We start from the raw sequence: 20863 nt of genomic DNA, 5'->3' as shown, positions 1-20863 counted from the left end.
ACTTCTCACGAAAGTGTTTTCCTGCTTTTTTGCCAAATTAAGATTGCTCTGAAAAATATTTAATTTTTTAAGGAGGGAAATTGTGCAGTTTTTCAGAAGTTAATGTGCCATGCTTATATTTTGGAGTAGAGTACTTTTATTTATGTTTTAAGTACTTTTATCAACTAACTGTTTTTAATAGTTTGAAACATCTTTATAAACACCCATGCTTGTGGAGAAGAAATAAGTTCTGGTTACTTCAGACAGTAGTAATTTATATGCAGGGAGATTCTAAATGGCTCTCTTTTCTTATAATAATATTTTTTTATTATATTATATTAGTCACCATACAGTACCTCCCTGGTTTTTTATGTGAAGTTCGATGATTCATTACTTGCGTATAACACCCAGTGCACCATGCAATACGTGCCCTCCTTACTACCCATCACCAGCCTATCCCATTCCCCCACCCCCTTCCCCTCTGAGTTACCCAAACCCATTCTGTGATCAGAAATTAATACTCTGTAGATGTTAATAATTATTAGAGGGCTTTGATCCTATTGGGTTTAATTCCAGTTAAAAAAAAAAAAAGTCTACACCTAAACTAAACGTCTCAGCAAAATGCACAGAAAATTAGAATGAATTTTTCCAAAGGAAGACACATATGTACAATGGATCCTTATAGTGGGGAATGCACATCAACCCCTGATTAAATTCTGCACTGTCTGCCCGTCGTGTCCTTGGTGGGCTGACAGTGCTGCCCATTCCTGATCCCGGCTCTTCCTTGAGGCTTTTCTCCAACGCACAGTGAGAGCCTTGCATGGAAAACAAAGACCAAAATGATGGTGTGCAGCCATAGGAATGCTGTGCGTTCAGCCATTCCCAGAACAGCACAGGAAAAAGAATGTGGAGGGAAACCTATCCCCTGAGTGGTTCTCTGCATAATGGCTTTATATAGTTCCTTCTCTACATTCAGAATAAAAGTAAAAACGCAACAAAACAAAGTTTACTTGAAAAAATGAATTTTTAATCCGTGTACAATAAAAGCAGTGTAGGCCAAAGTAATTCTCTGAATAGCTGGATTTGGGGTGAAACTTTACTTAAGACTCACACGGAGCCTGGATTTTGCTTCATTTAATCTCTCTGTCAACCGTTTCCCTCTGGGCTACCATAACTCCATTTTCCATTCCCGGTATTTTCAACTTTCGATCGTAAAACAAAAATTCATTTTTCACATGGCTGGTGAGCTGAGCAATGTGTCTTTAAATTACTTACATAAATTCTGACTACTCATTGCTAATGAAGCATGTTCTTAAAATGAGTTCAGCATGGCCTTTGAGCCCCTGCCACGGAAAGCCTTTGCAGACCCTCCTTAACGCAACCGAACTTCGCATCCAAAGCTCTTAGACTTTGTATTAGTTTTCTGCTTCTGTGTAACAGATGAGTGTAAAACTTAGCAGCTCAAAGTAACATGTGTTTGTTATCTCAGAGTGTCTGTGGGTCAGGAATCTGGCACAGTGTAGCTCGTGCATTGTGATCGAGGTGCAGGCCCGGGCGGTGGTCTCATCTGAAGGCTCTGTTCTCAAGCTCACTCAGGTGGCTGTGGGCGAGATTCCCTTCCTTGTAGGTGGTCAGCCTGAGGGCCTCATGCCCTTGCTGCACCAAGGGCAAGCCTCCCTAGTTCCTCGTCATGTGGGGGTCTCTCCAACATAGAATCTCACTCCATTAAAATCCTGCAGGAGAAGGAGTCTGCTAGCCAGACGGAGGTCGTAGTGTTTTGCAACCTAACCACAGACGTCATGTGCTATCTATTTTCCACATTCTGTTCGTGAGAACCAGGTTACGAGGTTCAGCCACACCCAAGAGGAGGGGATTATACAAGATGGGAATAACCAAAGTGTGTCACTGGGGCCAGTATGTGGTCGGCTGCCACATTTTGCTTGAAACTCTGTTACTGTCCTAATCATAGTCTACACAAAGTTGTAGTAATAGCGCCATGATGACTACCACTAACACCTGCTCTCCCGTAGTGATGAGTCACTTTTGGGTTCATAATGCTAATTGTATAACTTTATCTTCTCCATGATACGTACAAGGTATCCTTATGTTTATCCCCATTTTACACATGATTATCCCCATTTTACTGACAGAAAGGCTGAATTCACGGCCCTAGGTTTCTCCGCCACCAGGCAGGGGGCCTGGATTGAAACCTCAGGTCACCTGTTGAAGCCACGTTTGTCACTCCAGTGCTCACTGGAGTGGGCGCCATGCTCATGTGGATTCCCTCCTTTGGGCAGCCAGAGGTGTGGGGGGTGGTTCTGTGGCTTGTGCAACCGTGAAACCAACCCGAGGCTGTCACCATGCTTGTTATCCGATTTTTGCCCCAGAAGTGTGTTGAATTGGAATGGATTTGGTTGCACTGTCGGTGAATTGCTTGTACCTGTAAAGGTGTCAATGGATTCACGTCCTCCTAACAAGGGCCTTTTGTATATACTGCATCATTTTGGAGACTTTTTCTTCTCTTTCTTTCTCTTTGCTTGTGGGGAGACAGAGGAATGTTCTTCCTTCCCCGCTCCCCAGTGTTATTGAGGTATAATTGACAAAATCGTATACATCTGAAATGGAAACGTGATGATTTCATATGTGTATAGATTGTGAAATGATTGTCACAATTCAGTTAATTAACATACTCATCAACTCACTTATTATTCACCATTTTTTGGTGTGTGGTGAGAATGTTTACAATCTACTGTTGAAGGCTGTAGCGAGTATACAGCACGGTGTTAGTAAGTGTAGTCACCACGCTGTCCCGTGGGTCCACAGAAGGTGTTCATCATAAAACTGAACGCATGTCCCCTTGGACCAACATAACACCAGTGTCTCTGCGCCTGGCGAGCATTCCGTTCTCCTCCGGTGAGTTCAGCTTCTTTTCTCTTCAGGATTCCACATGTGAGTGAGCTCACATTGTGTTTGTGTCTCTGTTTGGCATAATATCCTCCTGGTTCATTGCTGTTGCCGCAAATGGCAGTATTTTCTTCTTGTTATGAGTGAGTAATATTCCGTTGTCTGTATAGAGACCGAGTCTTCTTTATCCATCTGTTGGCAGGTGCTTGGCTAGTTCCCACAGCTTGGCCACTGTGAACGATGCAGAGAACATGGGAGTGTAGGTGTCTCTGAGATCCCGGTTCCATGGAAACCCTTTATTTGGGCCCACTCCCCATGGCAGAGACGGGATTGCAGGGAACGGTGGATGAGTCTGAGGCCCAGGCAGCTCATGCTTCCTGCCCAAGAGCTCATGGCTGGTGGCCTAAGCAGGGACGGACAAGACCCCTGACTCGTAATTCTCCACACATTCCCTGACTTCCCAACAAGCAGGGAGAAAAAGCCACCAAAGACAGAATTGAGGCCAGCGTTAGGGATGAGGGAGTGGCTGCAGTCAGAGCCATGGGTCCCTGCTCGGTTATCTTTAGAGGAAGGGAGTAGTGGAGAGCAGAGTTTGGTTTTTCGGGAAGGGAGAATGCTTGAGAGGGAGAGAGATGCAAGACAGGGGAGCAGAAGTAGATCAGGACAGAGAGGAAGGTGTTGCTTCAGGTCATTGATGTGTAGGAGTAAGTATCCTATGATTTGGGTTCCTCAGGGCAGCTGGCAAGAGGAGTGTTGGGAGATGGGTCTCCGCTGGTGAACAGGGAAGGTCGCGCATTGCACACACACCAGTGACAGACAGAAGTCAGGTAAAGCCAGGGAAGCACGTATGCTCAGGACCTGACCTTCCTTTGAAGAGCCTTCTTGAGATTGGCGCCCGTGTGCACGGGAGTTAAGAGGCTTCTGTAAGTGGTGGGGGCCTGTCCTGGCTGAGAAACATCATCTGTGAGCATTGAAGATACACTTGTGGGTACAAAGTAGAAATTCACGGTTCCTCGGATGGGTGGCCGTTTCCGAATCCTTCCGTAGACTCCAAGCTGCTTGCGTGGAAGAGCAGAGGGGGTGCGTGGCAGGTGCAGGGCGCAGAGATGTTGCGGATGGCTCTACAGACTCCGGGAAGGGTGGCAGGCAGACAGAACTCAGCGGCTCTCTGCGGTGGGCAGCTTTGCTTGTGGGGTACAGCCGAGCATCCTCCGGTGACCCTCAGGCCCCACACGGAGGACTTCTCCTGTCGCAAGTGTCGGTCATGCCGAGGCTGGGAGAGCCGGTTCATAACAGCAATAAGCTATAACCAATCATCATTGATTCACATAATAAATCATTCCTAGTAGTAAAATACGATTTAAATCAAGAAGGTGATGAGTGCCTGCTCCCGTTACTTCTTCACATGGGTGACTTGGTAGGGAACTAGGCAAAGCACGTACAGTGCCTACACACAGGCAGAAAGCTGTGGTTTTGAAGTAAGTTGTGTTTATTTATTTTGTATATAAAGTGAAGTGTGAAAAGTGTAAGGAGGTGGGAGCATGTGACCACGGGATTCTGGCTGTCGTCTTCTCTGGGTGTGAATGCCCCCCGTTGGGTGCTTATGGGGACAGGAGGTTAGAGAACATGGTCTTGTATATGTCATCGGTATTAGCTATGGATTTGCAAGGCGTTAAATCCACTTAGGGACCCCTGCTGTGCCAACCCTCCGCATTCCACGGGCATTACTGATGGGCGTCTCTAGTCATCGCCAAAGCTCTACTGTGTGTCACTCCTCGTGTTGACAGATGGATGCTAATTTTCAAATCCTTCCATTACCCATAAAACCTTCCAACCATCTAAAACACAGTGTACCGTCCTTGTTAATCTCCTCTTCGATGGAGTTCGAGCGAGACATTGTTAATTCAGCAGAGAGGACGTCAGTGTGTTGTCTCACGCAGCTTTCATGAGCCCTCGTCTCCCCCAGCCACTGCCCTCGTGGGGCCCACAGCGTGGTTAGGAAAGAGAGCATCTTTCCGGCCTTATATCCGCACAAGTTGTCAGTCGTTGGTTGCACGTTTGCCTGGTCGCGGAGACTGCCTGGTGTCTGAGAGTACGTTCAGAGAGAAGAAAGTAAGGAGAATACGGCTGTGGAACGCGGCTGGGGATGGTGGCGTTGTGTCCTGCACACCTCCATGCCGTCACCACGGGGCAGGGAACCGGGCCTCTCCCTGGCCAGGCAGGCTGGTAAACAGCATCCCCGCCATAGCACCCGCCTCAGCTCTGTCTCTGAACGGATGTGGGCATGGGTGTGGGACTGCAACCACTTGAGGATGGGGAACAGAGTGGGAAGGGAGGCAGACAACAGATGAAGTGGGAAGCCGACGTCCTTCCATAGAGTGGAGAATGTGATGCCAAGGGAATCCGGCTTCTGGTTCGAGCTGAAGGGTTGAACAGGGACCCTGACCCCACTGTCCAAGAGGGGGACAGCCAGTGATAGAAGATGACAGAGCAGGAGTGGGATGAGCAGAAGATGGGAAGAGACTCCCTCCCTGCCTGTGAATGGAGAAGCCAGCAGAAAGAGTGAGCTTAGCATCCCAGGCCCCAGAAAGGGCCGGAAAGCAGAAGCTCCAGGTGGTTCTAAAGAGGGGGTCAGGAATGAGAGTGGAAACCAGAGGACTGTCCGCACGTCTGTGTAAAGGAGATCGGGTTTGTAGGTCTCTGAGGGTTTCAGAGCTGGCAAGCCCCCTTGTCAGCCAGCCCCGGGAGAGAAAAGGCTGGGTCCTTGGAGAAAGTGCATCAGGGAGGCCGTGAGCTCTGGGCATGAGGCCCAGCCTGGGGGCACAGGGAAATGAGGGGTCAGAACAGGGCAGATTCATCAATGTCCGTGTCGGGAAGGGAAGGCAGCCAGCCCCTCCCTTTACTGCAGTCCCAGAGTGCGGCCAGCCAGAGGGACGCGCCCCCAAGCAGGAGATTGAGGAGTGCTCGGCGGAGATACAGGCCAGGAGAAGAGGCTCCCAGGCCCTGATGGGTCATCATACCCACACACTGGCAGGCCTTTGATCTGGCTTCGTGCGTCCTACCCTTCAGTGGGAGCAGACCACCAGGAACCCCAGGTATCTGAGCAACGTCTCTAACACGACACGGACAAAAACATGAACGCCGAACACGCGGCAGGGACTGTTCTGTGTTGTAGGACAGAGCAGTGAACAGGCAGACATACAGCGTACGATACACCTGGTCCTGTTCTGGGTGAATTGGTTTCCCCCGAAACCATAACAAAGTACAGGCAGCCTTGTACCTTTACCTTGCTTTGCTCACCGTGGACCCCTCCTTTGCACCTGTCGCTGACCTAATGCCCCACTGCCTCCCATTTGTGAGGACACTTTTGCGTGTGTTGGGCCCAGTTGGACAATCCAGGATCATCTCCCTTTTGCAAGATCTGTAATGCCATCTGTAGAATCCCCTTCTCCTGGAACGTCACGTGCTCATTGTTTGCAGGGTTTAGGGTGTGGGCGTCACCCAGTGTGCCTGCTGTGATGACAGTCCCAGAAGGTGGCTGGGTTCCCTTCCTTGGGTACATTTTGTCTGACCGATTATCCAGCACCTGGAGCTGCTGCCCCAGCCTATGAACCTTGTGCTCCTTGAGTCTGGAGATATTTAGCCATGTTTCCCTTAAAAAAAACAAAAACAAACCAACAAACAAAACCTAATTTTAGAAAGGAGATGGCTTTGCAGTGTCTGTCTATCCAGGGCTCAAATACAGAACTTTTAGCTACTTATGGAGCTGGCCTTCCATGAAGAGATGGCCTATGACTGTGTTTGCATTTTTCCAAACAGAGCATCTGTTACGGCGTTGGGTGGAAATGAGAGGCCATTGCTGTCCTTAGAGAAAGAAATGCTTGTTTTGGAAACGAGAGGATAAAGTTCTTTGCCCAGCAATGTGTTATCGTGTCTTTGGAGCACATGTGGTCTGGGGCGGACGGGTTGGAGGAAAGTCCCAGAGAAGGAGACGGTGCGCCACATGCTGGTGTCCTTCACGTCCCTCTGTCTGCTTGCCCTTCGCAGGGAGATGAGGATCTGCGTGCTTCTGATGTTGTTCCTGGGGGAGGCCCAGAGCCACACAGCCTCAAGGCCCAACTTCGTCCTGCTGATGGCCGATGACCTTGGCATCGGAGATCCTGGTTGCTATGGGAACAAGACGCTCAGGTGCGGTGACGGGGTTGCCACTAGTGACATGAGCTTACGCGCGCAGAGCGCAGAATGCCCACACGCGTTAGGTGCACACGTCCACGTGTGACTTTACATAGATAGACACCGATGCTGGCGTTAGGAAGGAGGGTGGGACTTGATCTGTTTGCACAAGGTAAACCCAGAGGGACCACGAGAAAGATTGTCATGAGGACTCTTTCTTTTTTTTTTTTTTGTATTTATTTATTTGACAGAGAGAGACAGCCAGCGAGGGAGGGAACACAAGCAGGGGGAGTGGGAGAGGAAGAAGCAGGCTCCCAGCAGGGCAGGGAGCCCGATGTGGGGCTTGATCCCAGGACCCTGGGATCACGCCCTGGGCTGAAGGCAGACGCTTAACGACTGCGCCACCCAGGCGCCCCATGAGGACTCTTTCTTACTCAGCAATACTCTACTGCTTTTCACCCATTGTCCTTTTCTTCTTCCCATTGGTTCACCTCTTCTAGGTCAGTTTCTCTATTTGGTGCTGGCTTCATTCCAGTGGGTGCCCCCACAGGCCCTGTCCCTGCTTGTGAGCTCCACACCTTCTTGCTTTCACAATTACCAGCCACCCTGGCCAGGGAAACAATGACATGAACTGCTTCTGAGCCTCATCTTACCAATGGTCAATACAACCTGAATGACCCAAGATGGGGGAAGAGATCGTGAGCTTTTACGAGAATTTTCTCATAAGATCTATGCATAATACCAGCATGTAGCAGGGGGACGGACGCACCAGTGAGTGCCGCAGACGGTGATGGACTCTCACGGCCTCACTCTGGGTCCTCATCTTCGTTTCAACATGGCAGTGCAGCTCGGAAGAGTGTTGCATGGCTATGTCTCTGATCAAACACAAAGTGGGTGTCGGTTGTTTTTTTGAGGAGAACCTGGCTTGCAGATAGACATGTGTCCGTTCCACGTTGAAGCTTTCCGTGACATGCTGCTTGTCGTGTATGGAATGTGCGTCCACCTACAACATTTATGAGAGCTTGAAACACATGGACAAGGATAGAGGTTTCAATTGACCACATATGTTTTCTGCCCCACCTTTGGCTTCATTTTGTAAGATGTGTCGATCTTCCTTTTGGATGCTTCTCATACCTCTGTTGCTGCCAATTTAATTTTTCTTCTCAGAGTCGTAATCATCTCCTTAATCTTGCTCATGTTTTTTTCACTTTACTTTTTATTATTATTTATTTTTATTTAAAATCAGTTAATTAACATATAGTGGATTATTAGTTTCAGGGGTAGTATTTAGTGACTCATCAGTTGCATATAATACCCAGTGCTCATTCCATCACATGCCCTCCTTAATACCCATCACCCAGTTACCCCATCCCCCACCCACCTCCCCTCCAGCAGCTCGCAGTTTGTTTTTCCTAGAGGTGAGAGTCTATAACTTATGGTTTGTCTCCCTCTCTGATTTCATCTTATTTTATTTTTCCTTCCCTTCCCCTATGTCCATCTGTTCTGTTTCTTTAAATTTCACAATGGACTATTACTCAGCCATCAAAAAGAGTGAAATCTTGCCATTCGCAATGACACAGATGGAACTAGAGGGTATTATGCTAAGTGAAATCCGTCAGTCAGAGAAAGATAAATATCGTGTGGTTTTTAATAATATATGTATTCCTGAATTTCACTGAGATAATAAAGTTTCCAACTCAGGTGTTTTAATTAAAAATTTACAGTCAGGCTTTAATGTTTCTATTTCTACCAGATCTCAAAAGAAAAAAAAAAAGTGTATACAATCACGATGAAGAATTCATGTCCCAACGTACCCCACATCTGTCTGGTTCCATATCGGATTCCAGTTCTTTATGAATTTCATTTTTTATTTTGTATTTTATCAGCTCACACCCCAAAGTAGTCATGTTTCAGTGGGCCTGTCTAGGCATGAGGAGGTTTAAGGCAGATACACAGATTCGGTCTTCTAAGGCTTCTAAATGTTGTGATGGAAGTCAGAAGCACGGTGGAAATGTGGACTGTTAAATGCATCCGCTAAATTCATGGATGGGAGAGCAGGTGGACATGAGTCATGCAATGAAATGACCTTCACCTTCAAGCTCTGCATCAGCAAGGGCTACTCTGTGTGGGCACTGGCGCTGGAGGCTGCAGGCCACGATGAACGAGATGCGAGCTCCCGCCTCTGTGCACCTGCGTTGGAGTGGGCAGTTAGCCGGACCATCCCTTTATAGTGAGGAGCTGCTGGCATAGGATCTGTGTCCTACACATGGACCAGGCCCCCTCGTGGGACTCAAGGTTGGCCATAGGAGGCCCACGAGAATCCCATCTCTGCCAGGACCTGAAGGATGGAAGGTAGGCAGGCTGGCAGGCAGGCAGGGACTGTGTTCCCAGTGGAGGATATGGGATGAGAGCTCATTGTGGTCCCAGAACTGGAAGAGGTTCATTTCTGAATGCCTAGCAAGTGTGCAAGGATACCCTGACAGGATCGGCCTGTCCATTCCCAGAGCAGAGGCACCACAATGCATCACCCATCCTCTGGGAGTTTCCCTGGATGATTGAGAGGTGATTCACGATAAAAAGCACAGTGGAAACTGCATGTTTCAAGATCATCATGAATGACATGAGTCTTCTGTTCTAGGACGCCCCATATTGACCGGCTGGCTGAAGGAGGGGTGAAACTCACACACCACCTGGCAGCTTCACCCCTGTGTACACCAAGTAGAGCAGCCTTCATGACAGGCCGGTACCCCCGTCCGATCAGGTAACCCCCGGGCTCCACAGCCATGGCTGTCGTCCTCCTGGGGGCATCCCTGACCTCCTCTTTCAATGGATCATTTCTCCTGCTTCAGGAATGGCGTCTCAGTCCATCATGGGGGTGTTTATCTTCTCGGCCTCTTCTGGAGGACTTCCCACCAGTGAGATTACCTTTGCCAAGCTTCTCAAGAATCAAGGCTATTCAACAGCTCTGATAGGTATGGGCAGCTGAAGAGGGGGAGTTGAGGGCCTGGGCAGGGTGAGTGGCAGAGGGTATGATAACTGCCTTTTTAAGGCAGGGTGAGTGGCAGAGGGCATGATAACTGCCTTTTTAAGGATCCCTGATAACAGTTTGTACAACTTCACATAGGGAAGAAATGATTCTGATTCTCAATTAAAATACAATGCACCTATCTGGGCTATTTGAAAGTAAAGATATGTGTTGTGCGTGTGTGTGTGTGTGTGTGTGTGTGTATGGTTAGATAGATGACAGATAATGATAGATGGATACATGGGTAGACCGATGCATGTATGGGTAGATAAAGGACATAGGTGATAGAGACAGGAATGGATAGATCAGTAAATGAAATGGATGAGGGATGGATCATGGATGGATCATGGGTAGATGGATAGATGGATGGATGTGTGATGGATGGATGCATGATGAATGGATGGGTGGATGATGGATGGATGAATGGGTGGGTGGATCATGGGTGAATGGATGAATGGATAATGAATGGATGGATAATGACTGGATGGATGGATGATGGATACATGGATAGGTGATGGGTGGATGGATGGATGGTGAATGGATGGGTGGGTAATGGGTGAATGGATGGATGGGTGAATGATGGTTAGATGGATGTATGGATGGATAATGCATGGATGGATAATGACTGGATGGATGGATGATGGATACATGGATAGGTGATGGATGGATGGATGGATGGATGGATGGTGAATGGATGGGTGGGTAATGGGTGAATGGATGGATGGGTGAATGATGGTTAGATGGATGTATGGATGGATAATGCATGGATGGATAATGACTGGATGGATGGATGATGGATACATGGATAGGTGATGGGTGGATAGATGGGTGGTGAATGGATGGGTGGGTAATGGGTGAATGGACGGATGTGTGAATGATGGTTAGATGGATGTATGGATGGATAATGACTGGATGATAATGACTGGATGGATGGATGATGGATACATGGATAGGTGATGGGTGGATAGATGGATGGTGAATGGATGGGTGGGTAATGGGTGAATGGACGGATGGGCGAATGATGGTTAGATGAATGTATGGATGGATAATGAATGGATGGATAATGACTGGATAGATGCATGATGGATACATGGATAGGTGATGGGTAGATGGATGGATGGATGATGGGTAGTTGGATAAATGGATAATGGATGGAAGGATAGATGAGACCCAGGGATGAGAGAGATGATAGCCAATAGATTGATAAATACTTATGCGCAGCCGTACAGCATATAAAACTACATATATACACTATGCTATTGAATGTTTTCATTTTATATATTAATACTAAAATTGTGTCAGACTTTGTCTCAGTTCACATTCTCGTTGATTTTATTCAATTGATAGGAATGATCCATTGTCCCTTTTTACTTGATAAGCATAGGTCTGTGCGGGTCATCGGATGAATCATAAAATCTCTCAAAGAAGCGAAATGACCATTCTCTTTCCTCCCACCTCTTGTCGTAAAACCATCATCATGTTTTTCTTTTGTGAGGCACTCGCTAGTTTAGTGGTATAATTAACATTTTATAAGAAATGTTCATAGATGTTTTAAATAATTGCTGAGCTGGGACTGTGATTTCCTCATGCTTCAGGGGTAGTTTTTTCAGAAAGAATTCATTTTCACTTTTAATATTCAAGGGTCAAAACCAAGTTGGTTCTGTGACTTCAATTTTAAGGAAATGTTCTTAAAAAACACTTGTGTTTTTCTGTGTCTTTTTATCACCTGTCTGAAATATGTCGGGTGTTTGTCTTTTGCTTTGTTATTTTCAGCACTAAATTCGCTGTTGTTTTCTGGTAGAGTGAGTAGTCGGTACCCCACTGTTTGTGGAAAAGGAAGCGAAACACTGTAGGGTTCTACAGAATAGGAGTTTGGTTAGTACAAGTGCAGAGTGATCCCGCTTTTCCACGTGTGGGAATCACAAGCGGACACTCAGGTCATGGTGTGCATCGGGTCTAAACATATCATCCATTTGTCTTCTCAGGCAAGTGGCACCTTGGGACAAACTGTCACAACAAGACCGATTTTTGTCACCACCCCTTGAGTCACGGCTTTGACTATTTCCATGGGATCCCCGTGACCAACTTGAGGGACTGCAAGCCCGGAGAAGGCAGCGTCTTCACCAGGGCCATCAGGGCGCTGGTCTTCATCCCTCTTCAGATCATTGCGATCACGCTTCTCACCTTGGTGGTCCTCAAGTGCCTGGGGCTGGTCCGCGTGCCCCCTGGGGTCTTCGTCTGCCTTCTCTGCCTTGCTACCATGATACTCGGCCTTCTAGTGTGCTTCCTGCATTACTTCCGGCCCCTGAACTGCTTCCTGATGAGGAACCATGAGATCACCCAGCAGCCCATATCCTATGACAACCTCATGCAGAGGCTGACGGCGGACGCGGCCCAGTTCATACGACGGTTGGTATCGCCTTTTATCGGGATGCTGCCTGTTGCCACATGGTGCTTGGTGATCACCATGGAGGTTAGAGAAACCGGGTGGTACTTCTAGCCACGTTTCCCCTTCCATGCTGTGGAGATTTCTGCAGCCAGACCCTCAGGAGGAGAGACGTGCACAGTGGAATGGCACGTGCAAGCAAGCGCGATGCCATGGGCTCTCATCCAAGCGGCTCTGCCATGTGTCCCTCACATCCTGTGCTTCTGAAGCCGGGTCGAAAAATGTCTCCCAGATGAGACAAAACCAAAGGGGCTTGGGTATCCCCACAGTCATTACTCTTCAGGTGTGCATTGTGTAAGTATAGGTGTTGTCCTTGTGACAGAAACGACACAGGGAAGTCCAAATAGTCTTTGCAAATTTCTGAGCAAAAGAACCGTGTGAGGAGCCTGGATGGAGCGAATGATCTCGTTTAGGTCTTTCAGGACCCCTTGGAGGCCTAGTGTTGAGGGTTGCCGTCAGCAAAGGGCATAACCATCCACAGAGGGGTCGGTGGCAGTCCTGAGTAGAGACCCATCTCAGGAGCACTTGCTATCAAAAACAGACAAAACCATGTTATTCCTTTTGGATCTTTAGAGAAAAGAGGAAATTTCATGTGAAAATCAGATGCCTGGTCTGAGAGCATGTGTTGCTTGGGCAGCAAAGACTGGAGACACGCGTGGGTCCAAGCTAAAATGGCAGGAGGAACGACGTTGTGCAGTTCTGGACAGAAGGAGGAGGATGTTAAGCTATCGGTCATGCTTCTGAGCGACTGTGGTCATCACGGGCACAGGGAGGTACCGTTGAGTTGGTGGTGCCGACGTAAGCCTAACTCACTGTTGGCCCACACGGCCAGAGGAGCGACTGCTCAAGCTTTGTGTTAGCAGAACCCAGACCTGTGAAAAATTGAAGATTGCCAGTCTTACCTCTCGAGGTCCCTCCTGTGGAGTGCTGTGGCAAGGCTGCACATCTCCCCAGGACAAGCTCCCTGGCAGAGTCTAAACCCCATGTCTCCCAGGTCCCTTGGAGAAGTAACTGGAGCGTGGTTGGGTTTCTGGCGCAGAAGCCACAGCTGTTGTTATGCCCGTAGATTTTTCTAGAAGGGGATGCCGACCTGTGATCTGACGCAAAAGTTTTAGAACTTTATGAGGTATGCATTTGGTATCGTCATCTAGTAAGATATACATAGAGTGTTATTAGAGACAAGGTTCTCTTCATTTTTTTCTAGCAGAGCGATCACTTGTAGTACTTTGCACGTTATTGTGTTGTGTCTTATTTTTTAAAAACTCTCTGGCTGTGACAGTAAATTAATGTCATCACTCAACAGGGATGTGCAGTCTGCAAGGGTGACAAAGCTCTTACCTTGTGGGGTAAGCTCGCTGCGTTTTATAAGCAAGTGAACGGCCATTCCAAGATAGGATGGCGCCTCACGGGACTGTAGACCTGTCCATTGACTCTCAAAACCCAGCAGTGTGCTGTTTGCCAAATTTGCTGTAGCAGCCAAACATGCACCTGTCGGTCTGCATCTACCAGACATCTCTCAGAGATGTATGGGAGGTGGCGAATAATACAGTGACCCCTGCAAAATTTGCAGTCAGGAATCATCCTTAGCGCCAGATGATCCCCTTCTCTCCAACATGTGGTATTTTGATGGGAATGTTCCAATCCATACAGAGTATGAATATTCACATGATTATAAGGCATTTTAATGGGTTGCTCAGCACGTGACTCTGGGAGGGGACCTAAACCAATTTGATCGTAAGGGCCTGGAAGCCTGTGCAGTTGATTGAAAACATCTGGATGGAAACTATCCTTGGCTGCGGTTGTCCTCTTGTGCGATGTGTGATACCTGACTCACTCTGTGGGGTAGCCAGGCATTTTGAGAATCCCCTTAACATCTCACCGAAGAAACGTAACAGTATTGGCAAAATAATACTAGGATCTGAAAATACTAGGATCTTTTCCGGGATCTGAAGATTCATTTGTAAGTATCGTCTCATTGGCCAGCATATCCTGAACAACATAGTTGGCTGGTCTTTACCACCTTTGGGTGAGAAATGGATTCAGCGTTAGGAGCAGAAGAAGAATGACTGAAAGCAGTGACAGCGTTGGTGACATTCTTTCATATGCGTTTGAGTTCAGAATTTCACAATGGAAACCAGTGCCTTCTCTCGATGCATTACCATAAAAGACTGTCTGGGCTTGCACAGTTCCCATGCGATTCGTATGTCGAAAGTAGTGAGGAAGATAGTTTAAGCTCTTATTTCTAGATTGTATATTCTTTCTCTAAGCCTTGTGTCTGGAACGAATGATACTGCAGATGATCACTGGGGGTGTGGAGCTGGGGAGGGCAGGGGCGTGAGGCAGAGATGCTTCGTTGGCGTGTGATGCTCTCAGACGCGGTCTCCTTAGCCAAATTTGCTACAAATGTGCCTCTGGATTAAAGTGCACACTTCTGTGTTGAGGAGAGCGATGGCTTGGAATGTATAACCGTGCGCTCCATGGTGCCTCATGCTGATTTACTCTTAGGGGTAAAATTTATCTTGGGGAGATGCTTCTGTGGGGAAGCTCGATGATTAGCTCACCACACCATATGTTGTTAGGAGCTGTATAGTAATGCAAGAGACAGGTCATCCTTAATGCAATTTAATTAGCAAGAAGTCCATGTTGCTCTTACAGCAGGAATGAACTGTGAATTTCTTAGAGATTCCCAACCGTCTTTCTGTGTCCTGAGCAAAGCTCCCTTGGCCATCGGGCTCTTCAGGGCTGTATAAATCTCAGAGCCAGCTTGGGCGCACTGTGCAAATGGCGGCTCAGCTTGGGGCATGTTCAAGTATCAGCAGTTCTTGTGGCGTGATTGTCCGTGACCCACCAGACACTGGGGGTACACATATCACCTGGGACACATCTCACACTCATCAGCTCCTTCTTGCTACAAATCATCCATACGAAATGGGAAAAGGACATGTCTTCTTGGGGAGGAATTTGAGGCTCCACACTTTGGAGGGAATAGCCATCGCCCTACAGGAAATAGTACAGACTGGATCAAACCCCACAGTAGAATGCTTGGGAAGGCTGTTCTCTCTGTCAGAGTGGACCACGGGCACACCTTTGGTCTTCCATGGACTCTACCCACTTACCCTCTCAGAGTGAGTGCAGGAGGATGTGGAAGAAGACCAGGGAGTTTTACAGATGGAGAGGAAGAGTCGAGGTCTCACGCCCCAAGGGTAGAACGCCTCCTGGTAATTCTCACAGGAGCTCTGATGGCCGTACCCTCATTGCCATGGTGATGGAGAAGTATTTGCTTATTCTGAAAAGAAATCCGGGGCTGCATAGTTACAGGTGAATTCAGTGAGTTAATTTTATTCACAAAGTAGTTTTTGCTTTGCATAAGTCGAGGCCACGTTTTAAAAGGTCAGTGCCAGTGGGTAGGATGAGACCCATGTTTCACATCGTCCTCAACAGAGCGAGGTGAACCTTGGTCACTGTACAGCGTGAAGAGCCGGAAATGTTGACCTCTTTCCTCCCTAAATGCATCGGCAACAGTGCTTTGGGGCTAGGCACGACATTTAAGTTGAAAGAACCCGCTCTTTCTTTCTGTGCAAATATACAAAGTTCGGTCTGAAGAGCGTGTTTTTCAGGAAGGATGATGGCTTTATACACACCTGCGTGATTTGTGTAGTTTATGATATGCAATTACTGGATTCGTAACTTCGTAGCATTATCTCCTCCAGGGCTGTCCATGTTGCAGCAAATGTTGAGAACTCGTTCTTTCTGATAGCTGACTAATATTCCGTTGTATATATGGACCACAACTTCTTAATCCAGTCATCTGTTGAATTCGTTACTGGCCCGTAACATGTACGGGCCCCCACGTTCAACATGCATTGAGCAAATTCAGCATGTATTCCAAATGTATAGAATGTATTCAGCATCAGCCCCTGTGTATTCTAAGAGTGTGTATTAGAAGTGACATAAATGCTAGTAATTTGCAGTTACGCTTAGGATGGGCCATCTTGTATCTTCAGTATGGACTCTACTAGAGAAAAAAAATCCACAATTTGGAAAAGAGCTAGCGTTCTGTTTTTAAACTCTGAGTTCACAGAGTGGTAAGATCTCCTTTTTGTGACTTTCACGAACCCTGATCCCTGACTGGTCCCCAAAGGGAAGGGAGCACGCCATGGGAATGATGGAGAGTATGAGACTCTGGGGGACATAGCGTTGCTGTGCAGAGAATATGCCCTTACTGGGGGGTCGTGGGTAGCAGCTCCCTCTACCATGTCCTGTGTTCTGTGGCTCTATGGGAAATAGACTTCCTCCTGCAAACATGGTTGCTGTCATCGTAATGCCCCAAAACCTGGGACAGCTGATAAATGTATCATCGGAACACCTGACCTTTTATCCTGTCGTGCTTCCGTCGATATTTGGCACTGTCAGAATCCTGAAATGCATTTACAGGGTGCCTTCAACCTAGCCTTTGACATTTCCAGCCAGACCGTGATGCAAGTGGCCAATGATGAATGGCTGTGACTTGGCCCAAAGCATGTTCCGAAGAAAGGGATCGTGGGATGACTTTATTAGTTTCGATAAGAGTTTAAGCCAGAAAGGAAGAGGTGTAGTATTGATCTTTAATTCACAGTGAGAAAAGTGCGTCAGATTAACAATGAAGGGCAGTGCACAGAAATACACACACACGTGTTCAGCAATGGAAAGGTTAAGTCATTAAATGATTGTCTTGCTCAGTAAGGGCAGATGCCCTTTGGTTGGTCTCTATCATGCATGGGTCACCAGGAGACAGGTTTTAGAGTGGAGGGTATCTTGGGCTCTTCGAATGTGCCCGTTTCCTGCTGAGCATGCCACAAGCTGTACGCAGTTGCGGAGGGATGCTTGCTTTTCGTGATTCTGCGTCCAGATCCGTGTCTTTCCTAACTAAGTGAGTGTAGATAAAGCCCTGTCGGACCCCCCTTTTTTTCACGAAACACACAGATCTCTTTTATGCCCTGGGATCGTGACCTAAACTGAAATCGGGAAGCGCGAGCTTTCGGATGTGTACGACAGGTCCAGGATGGTGAGGAAATGAGAGATGGGTGGTATGCATCCTGAGGACCCAGGGAATGGGACATGGTTCAGCTCCTTCAGTGTGGTGAACGGCTGTCCTACAGGAACGCAGGCTGGTGCTGCTGACTTCCCACCCACTGCTGACTTTCCCAGAGAAAGCAGAAATGCCTGTTTGTGGGAGGGAACTATTTGGGGGAAACTTCCCAATGTTTTCAATATTAGCTTGTTTTTTTAGGCACTCAGAACCCCCGTGGAATGAATGAATTGCTGTTCTCTCTGCGCCTTAGCATAGACCCCAATTTGACTCCATTCCCAGGCTCCTCTGTTCCTGTCTTTCGTGGGCTTCTCTCCCTGTCCCCAGGCTGAGCGTGAACTTCAAGACTACACAGTCTATCTGGTATTGTCTGTCTGAATCAGATCAGTTATTCCTAGAAGGGCAGATTTACTCTGATGGGGTGAATATACTCTCCTGTTCTTTTTTCCCCCCCCATGAGGGTCCATCTGAGAAGGCTCTCTGCACCCTTTTTTGATGCTCTTCCAGTAACAGCAAAGACATGGGATTGATTTTCTAAAAGCATTTTGGAAAACCCATCTCCTTCCTGAAAATCTCATTTCCTATTACAACAATTCTAATAGTTTCCTAGTTCCTATTACCTAAACCACAGGGAAACAGTCTTTTTGTTAGTTATTTATTTATTTATTTATTTATTTATTTATTTATTTTCTGCATACGCTCAGTATTTTGCACTCTCTGGGTTCAGATAATGAAGGAATGAGTGCTGGGAGATTTGCAGCCGGCGCCAGCAAAGGCTCTTCCCTGCACCTGTTGTGTGGTGGGGCGTGTGGGTGACTTTAGGTATTTGCATTCAGATCCCAGTGGGGTTAGGGGGGGGCATCGCAGGTGGTGAGGGATGGGTTTAGAGTCCAGCATCCTTGGTGGCTGAAAAGTCCTCGAATCTAACGCAAGACCAAAGAGCCACAGACAAGGCTGCACACGTGGAATCCTTGCACAGAGAGCCCAGTGCAAAGCTCAGTAAACGAGGCCGGTGTGGGCAGGCTGGAGGGTCGCGAGCAAAGACAGAAATCAGGCTGCATTTTAAACTCCACTTACGCAGATTGGCTTTTAGACCGGGGTGTCCGTTTCATCTTTTTTGGGACGAGAGGGTGGCTTTCCAACTTTTCTTGTCTTCCTTTTTATTTTTGAGATGTCTCTCCATTTTTCTGTGGCTCCAAGAGTAACATGTGCGACTCTAAAAAATTAAAGAATAAATTCTAAAGAATTTCAGATGCATTAAAGAATCTAAAGGAGCATTAATTCTAAAGAATTGAAGAAGCATTAAAATTAAAGTGTGTAAAGTAGAAAGTTGAAATTGTGGCCGGTCTTCACTCCTTCACACCGAGAACTTGCCTTCCCCAACTCAAGATATAGTGAAGCATGTGTGTTAGTGGTCTCTTTCTGGGCTTCTTTGCACACCTATGGGCTTTTATTTTACTTTAGTTTTAAAAGACTTATGTATTTCTTTTAGAGAGAGAGGGCAGAGGGAGAGACTCTTGAAGCAGACACCCTGCTGAGCACAGAGCCCTACGTGCGGCTCGATCTCACGACCCTGAGATCATGACCTGAGCTGAAACCAAGAGTCGGACGCTCAACTGACTGAGCCACCCAGGGGCCCCGATGGGATTTTATTTTATTTTTTTTTTAATGTTTTTTTATTATATTATGTTATTCACCATACAGTACATCCCTGATTTCTGATGTAAAGTTCGATGATTTATTAGTTGCGTATAACACCCAGTGCACCATGCAATATGTGCCCTCCTTACTATCCATCACCGGTCTATCCCATTCCCCCACCCCCCTCCCCTCTGAAGCCCTCAGTTTGTTTCCCAGAGTCCATAGTCTCTCATGCTTCACTCCCCCTTCTGATTACCCCCCCTTTCTTTATCCCTTTCTTCTCCTACCGATCTTCCTAGTTCTTATGTTCCATAGATGAGAGAAATCATATGATAGTTGTCTTTCTCTGCTTGGCTTATTTCACTTAGCATTATCTCCTCCAGTCCCGTCCATGTTGCAGCAAATGTTGAGTAATCATTCTTTTTGATAGCTGAGTAATATTCCATTGTATATATGGACCACAACTTCTTAATCCAGTCATCTGTTGAAGGGCATCTCGGCTCCTTCCACGATTTAGCTATTGTGGACAATGCTGCTATGAACATTGGGGTGCATATGGCCCTTCTCTTCACTACGTCTGTATCTTTGGGATAAATACCCAGTAGTGCAATGGCTGGGTCACAGGGTAGCTCCATTTTTAACTTTTTAAGGGACCTCCACACTGTTTTCCAGAGTGGCTGTACCAACTTGCACTCCCACCAACAATGTAGGAGGGATCCCCTTTCTCCACATCCTCTCCAGCAATTGTTGTTTCTTGCCTTGTCTATTTTTGCCATTCTAACTGGCGTAAGGTGGTATCTCAGTGTGGTTTTGATTTGAATTTCCCTGATGGCTAATGATTTTGAACATCTTTTCATGTGTCTGTTAGCCATTTGTATATCATCATTGGAGAAGTGTCTGTTCATATCTTCTGCCCATTTTATGATTTATTTGTTTCTCGCGTATTGAGTTTGAGAAGTTCTTTGTAGGTCTTGGATACCAGTCTTTTATCTGTAGCATCATTTGCAAATATATTTTCCCGTTCCGTGGGCTGCCTCTTAATTTTTTTGACTGTTTCCTTGGCTGTGCAGAAGCTTTTTATCTTGATGAAGTCCCACAAGTTCATTTTATCTTTTGTTTCTCTTGCCTTTGGAGATGTGTCATGAAAAAGGTTGCTGTGGCCAATGTCGTAGAGGTTGCTGCCTATGTTCTCCTCTAGGATTTTGATGGATTCCTGTCTCACATCGAGGTCTTTCATCCATTTGGAGTTTATCTTTGTGTCTGGTGTGAGAGAGTGGTCAAGTTTCATTCTTTTGCATGTAGCTGTCCAATTTTCCCAGCACCATTTATTGAAGAGACTGTCTTTATTCCACCGGATGTTTTTTCCTGCTTTATCAAAGATTAGTTGCCCAAAGAGCTGAGGGTCCATTTCTGGGGTCTCTATTCTGTTCCATTGGTCTATGTGTCTGTTTTTGTGCCAGTACCATGCTGTCTTTGTGATCACAGCTTTGTAGTACAGCTCGAAATCCGGCATTGTGATGCCCCCAGCTTTGTTTTTCCTTTTCAACAATTCCTTGGCGATTCGGGCCCTTTTCTGGTTCCATGAAATTTAAGGACTGTTTGTTCTAGTTCTTTGAAAAATGTCATT

At 46.9% G+C, this 20863-nt stretch overlaps 1 protein-coding gene across 1 annotated transcript in view; it reads left to right on the top strand.

The window, feature by feature from the left end:
• LOC113240763 (steryl-sulfatase) overlaps positions 1-20863 on the top strand; it is a 151358-nt gene that overhangs the window by 60460 nt on the left and 70035 nt on the right. The window contains 5 exon segments of the mRNA XM_026478173.4: positions 6931-7071; positions 9695-9803; positions 9805-9817; positions 9906-10028; positions 12067-12490. Of these exon segments, the coding sequence (XP_026333958.2) occupies positions 6935-7071; positions 9695-9803; positions 9805-9817; positions 9906-10028; positions 12067-12490 (806 nt within the window). The 5' untranslated portion in view covers positions 6931-6934.

Source organism: Ursus arctos, chromosome Y (genome assembly GCF_023065955.2).
Source record: "Ursus arctos isolate Adak ecotype North America chromosome Y, UrsArc2.0, whole genome shotgun sequence".
In the NCBI taxonomy this organism is placed as follows: domain Eukaryota; kingdom Metazoa; phylum Chordata; class Mammalia; order Carnivora; family Ursidae; genus Ursus; species Ursus arctos.
This window is presented reverse-complemented; position numbering and strand designations above follow the sequence as displayed.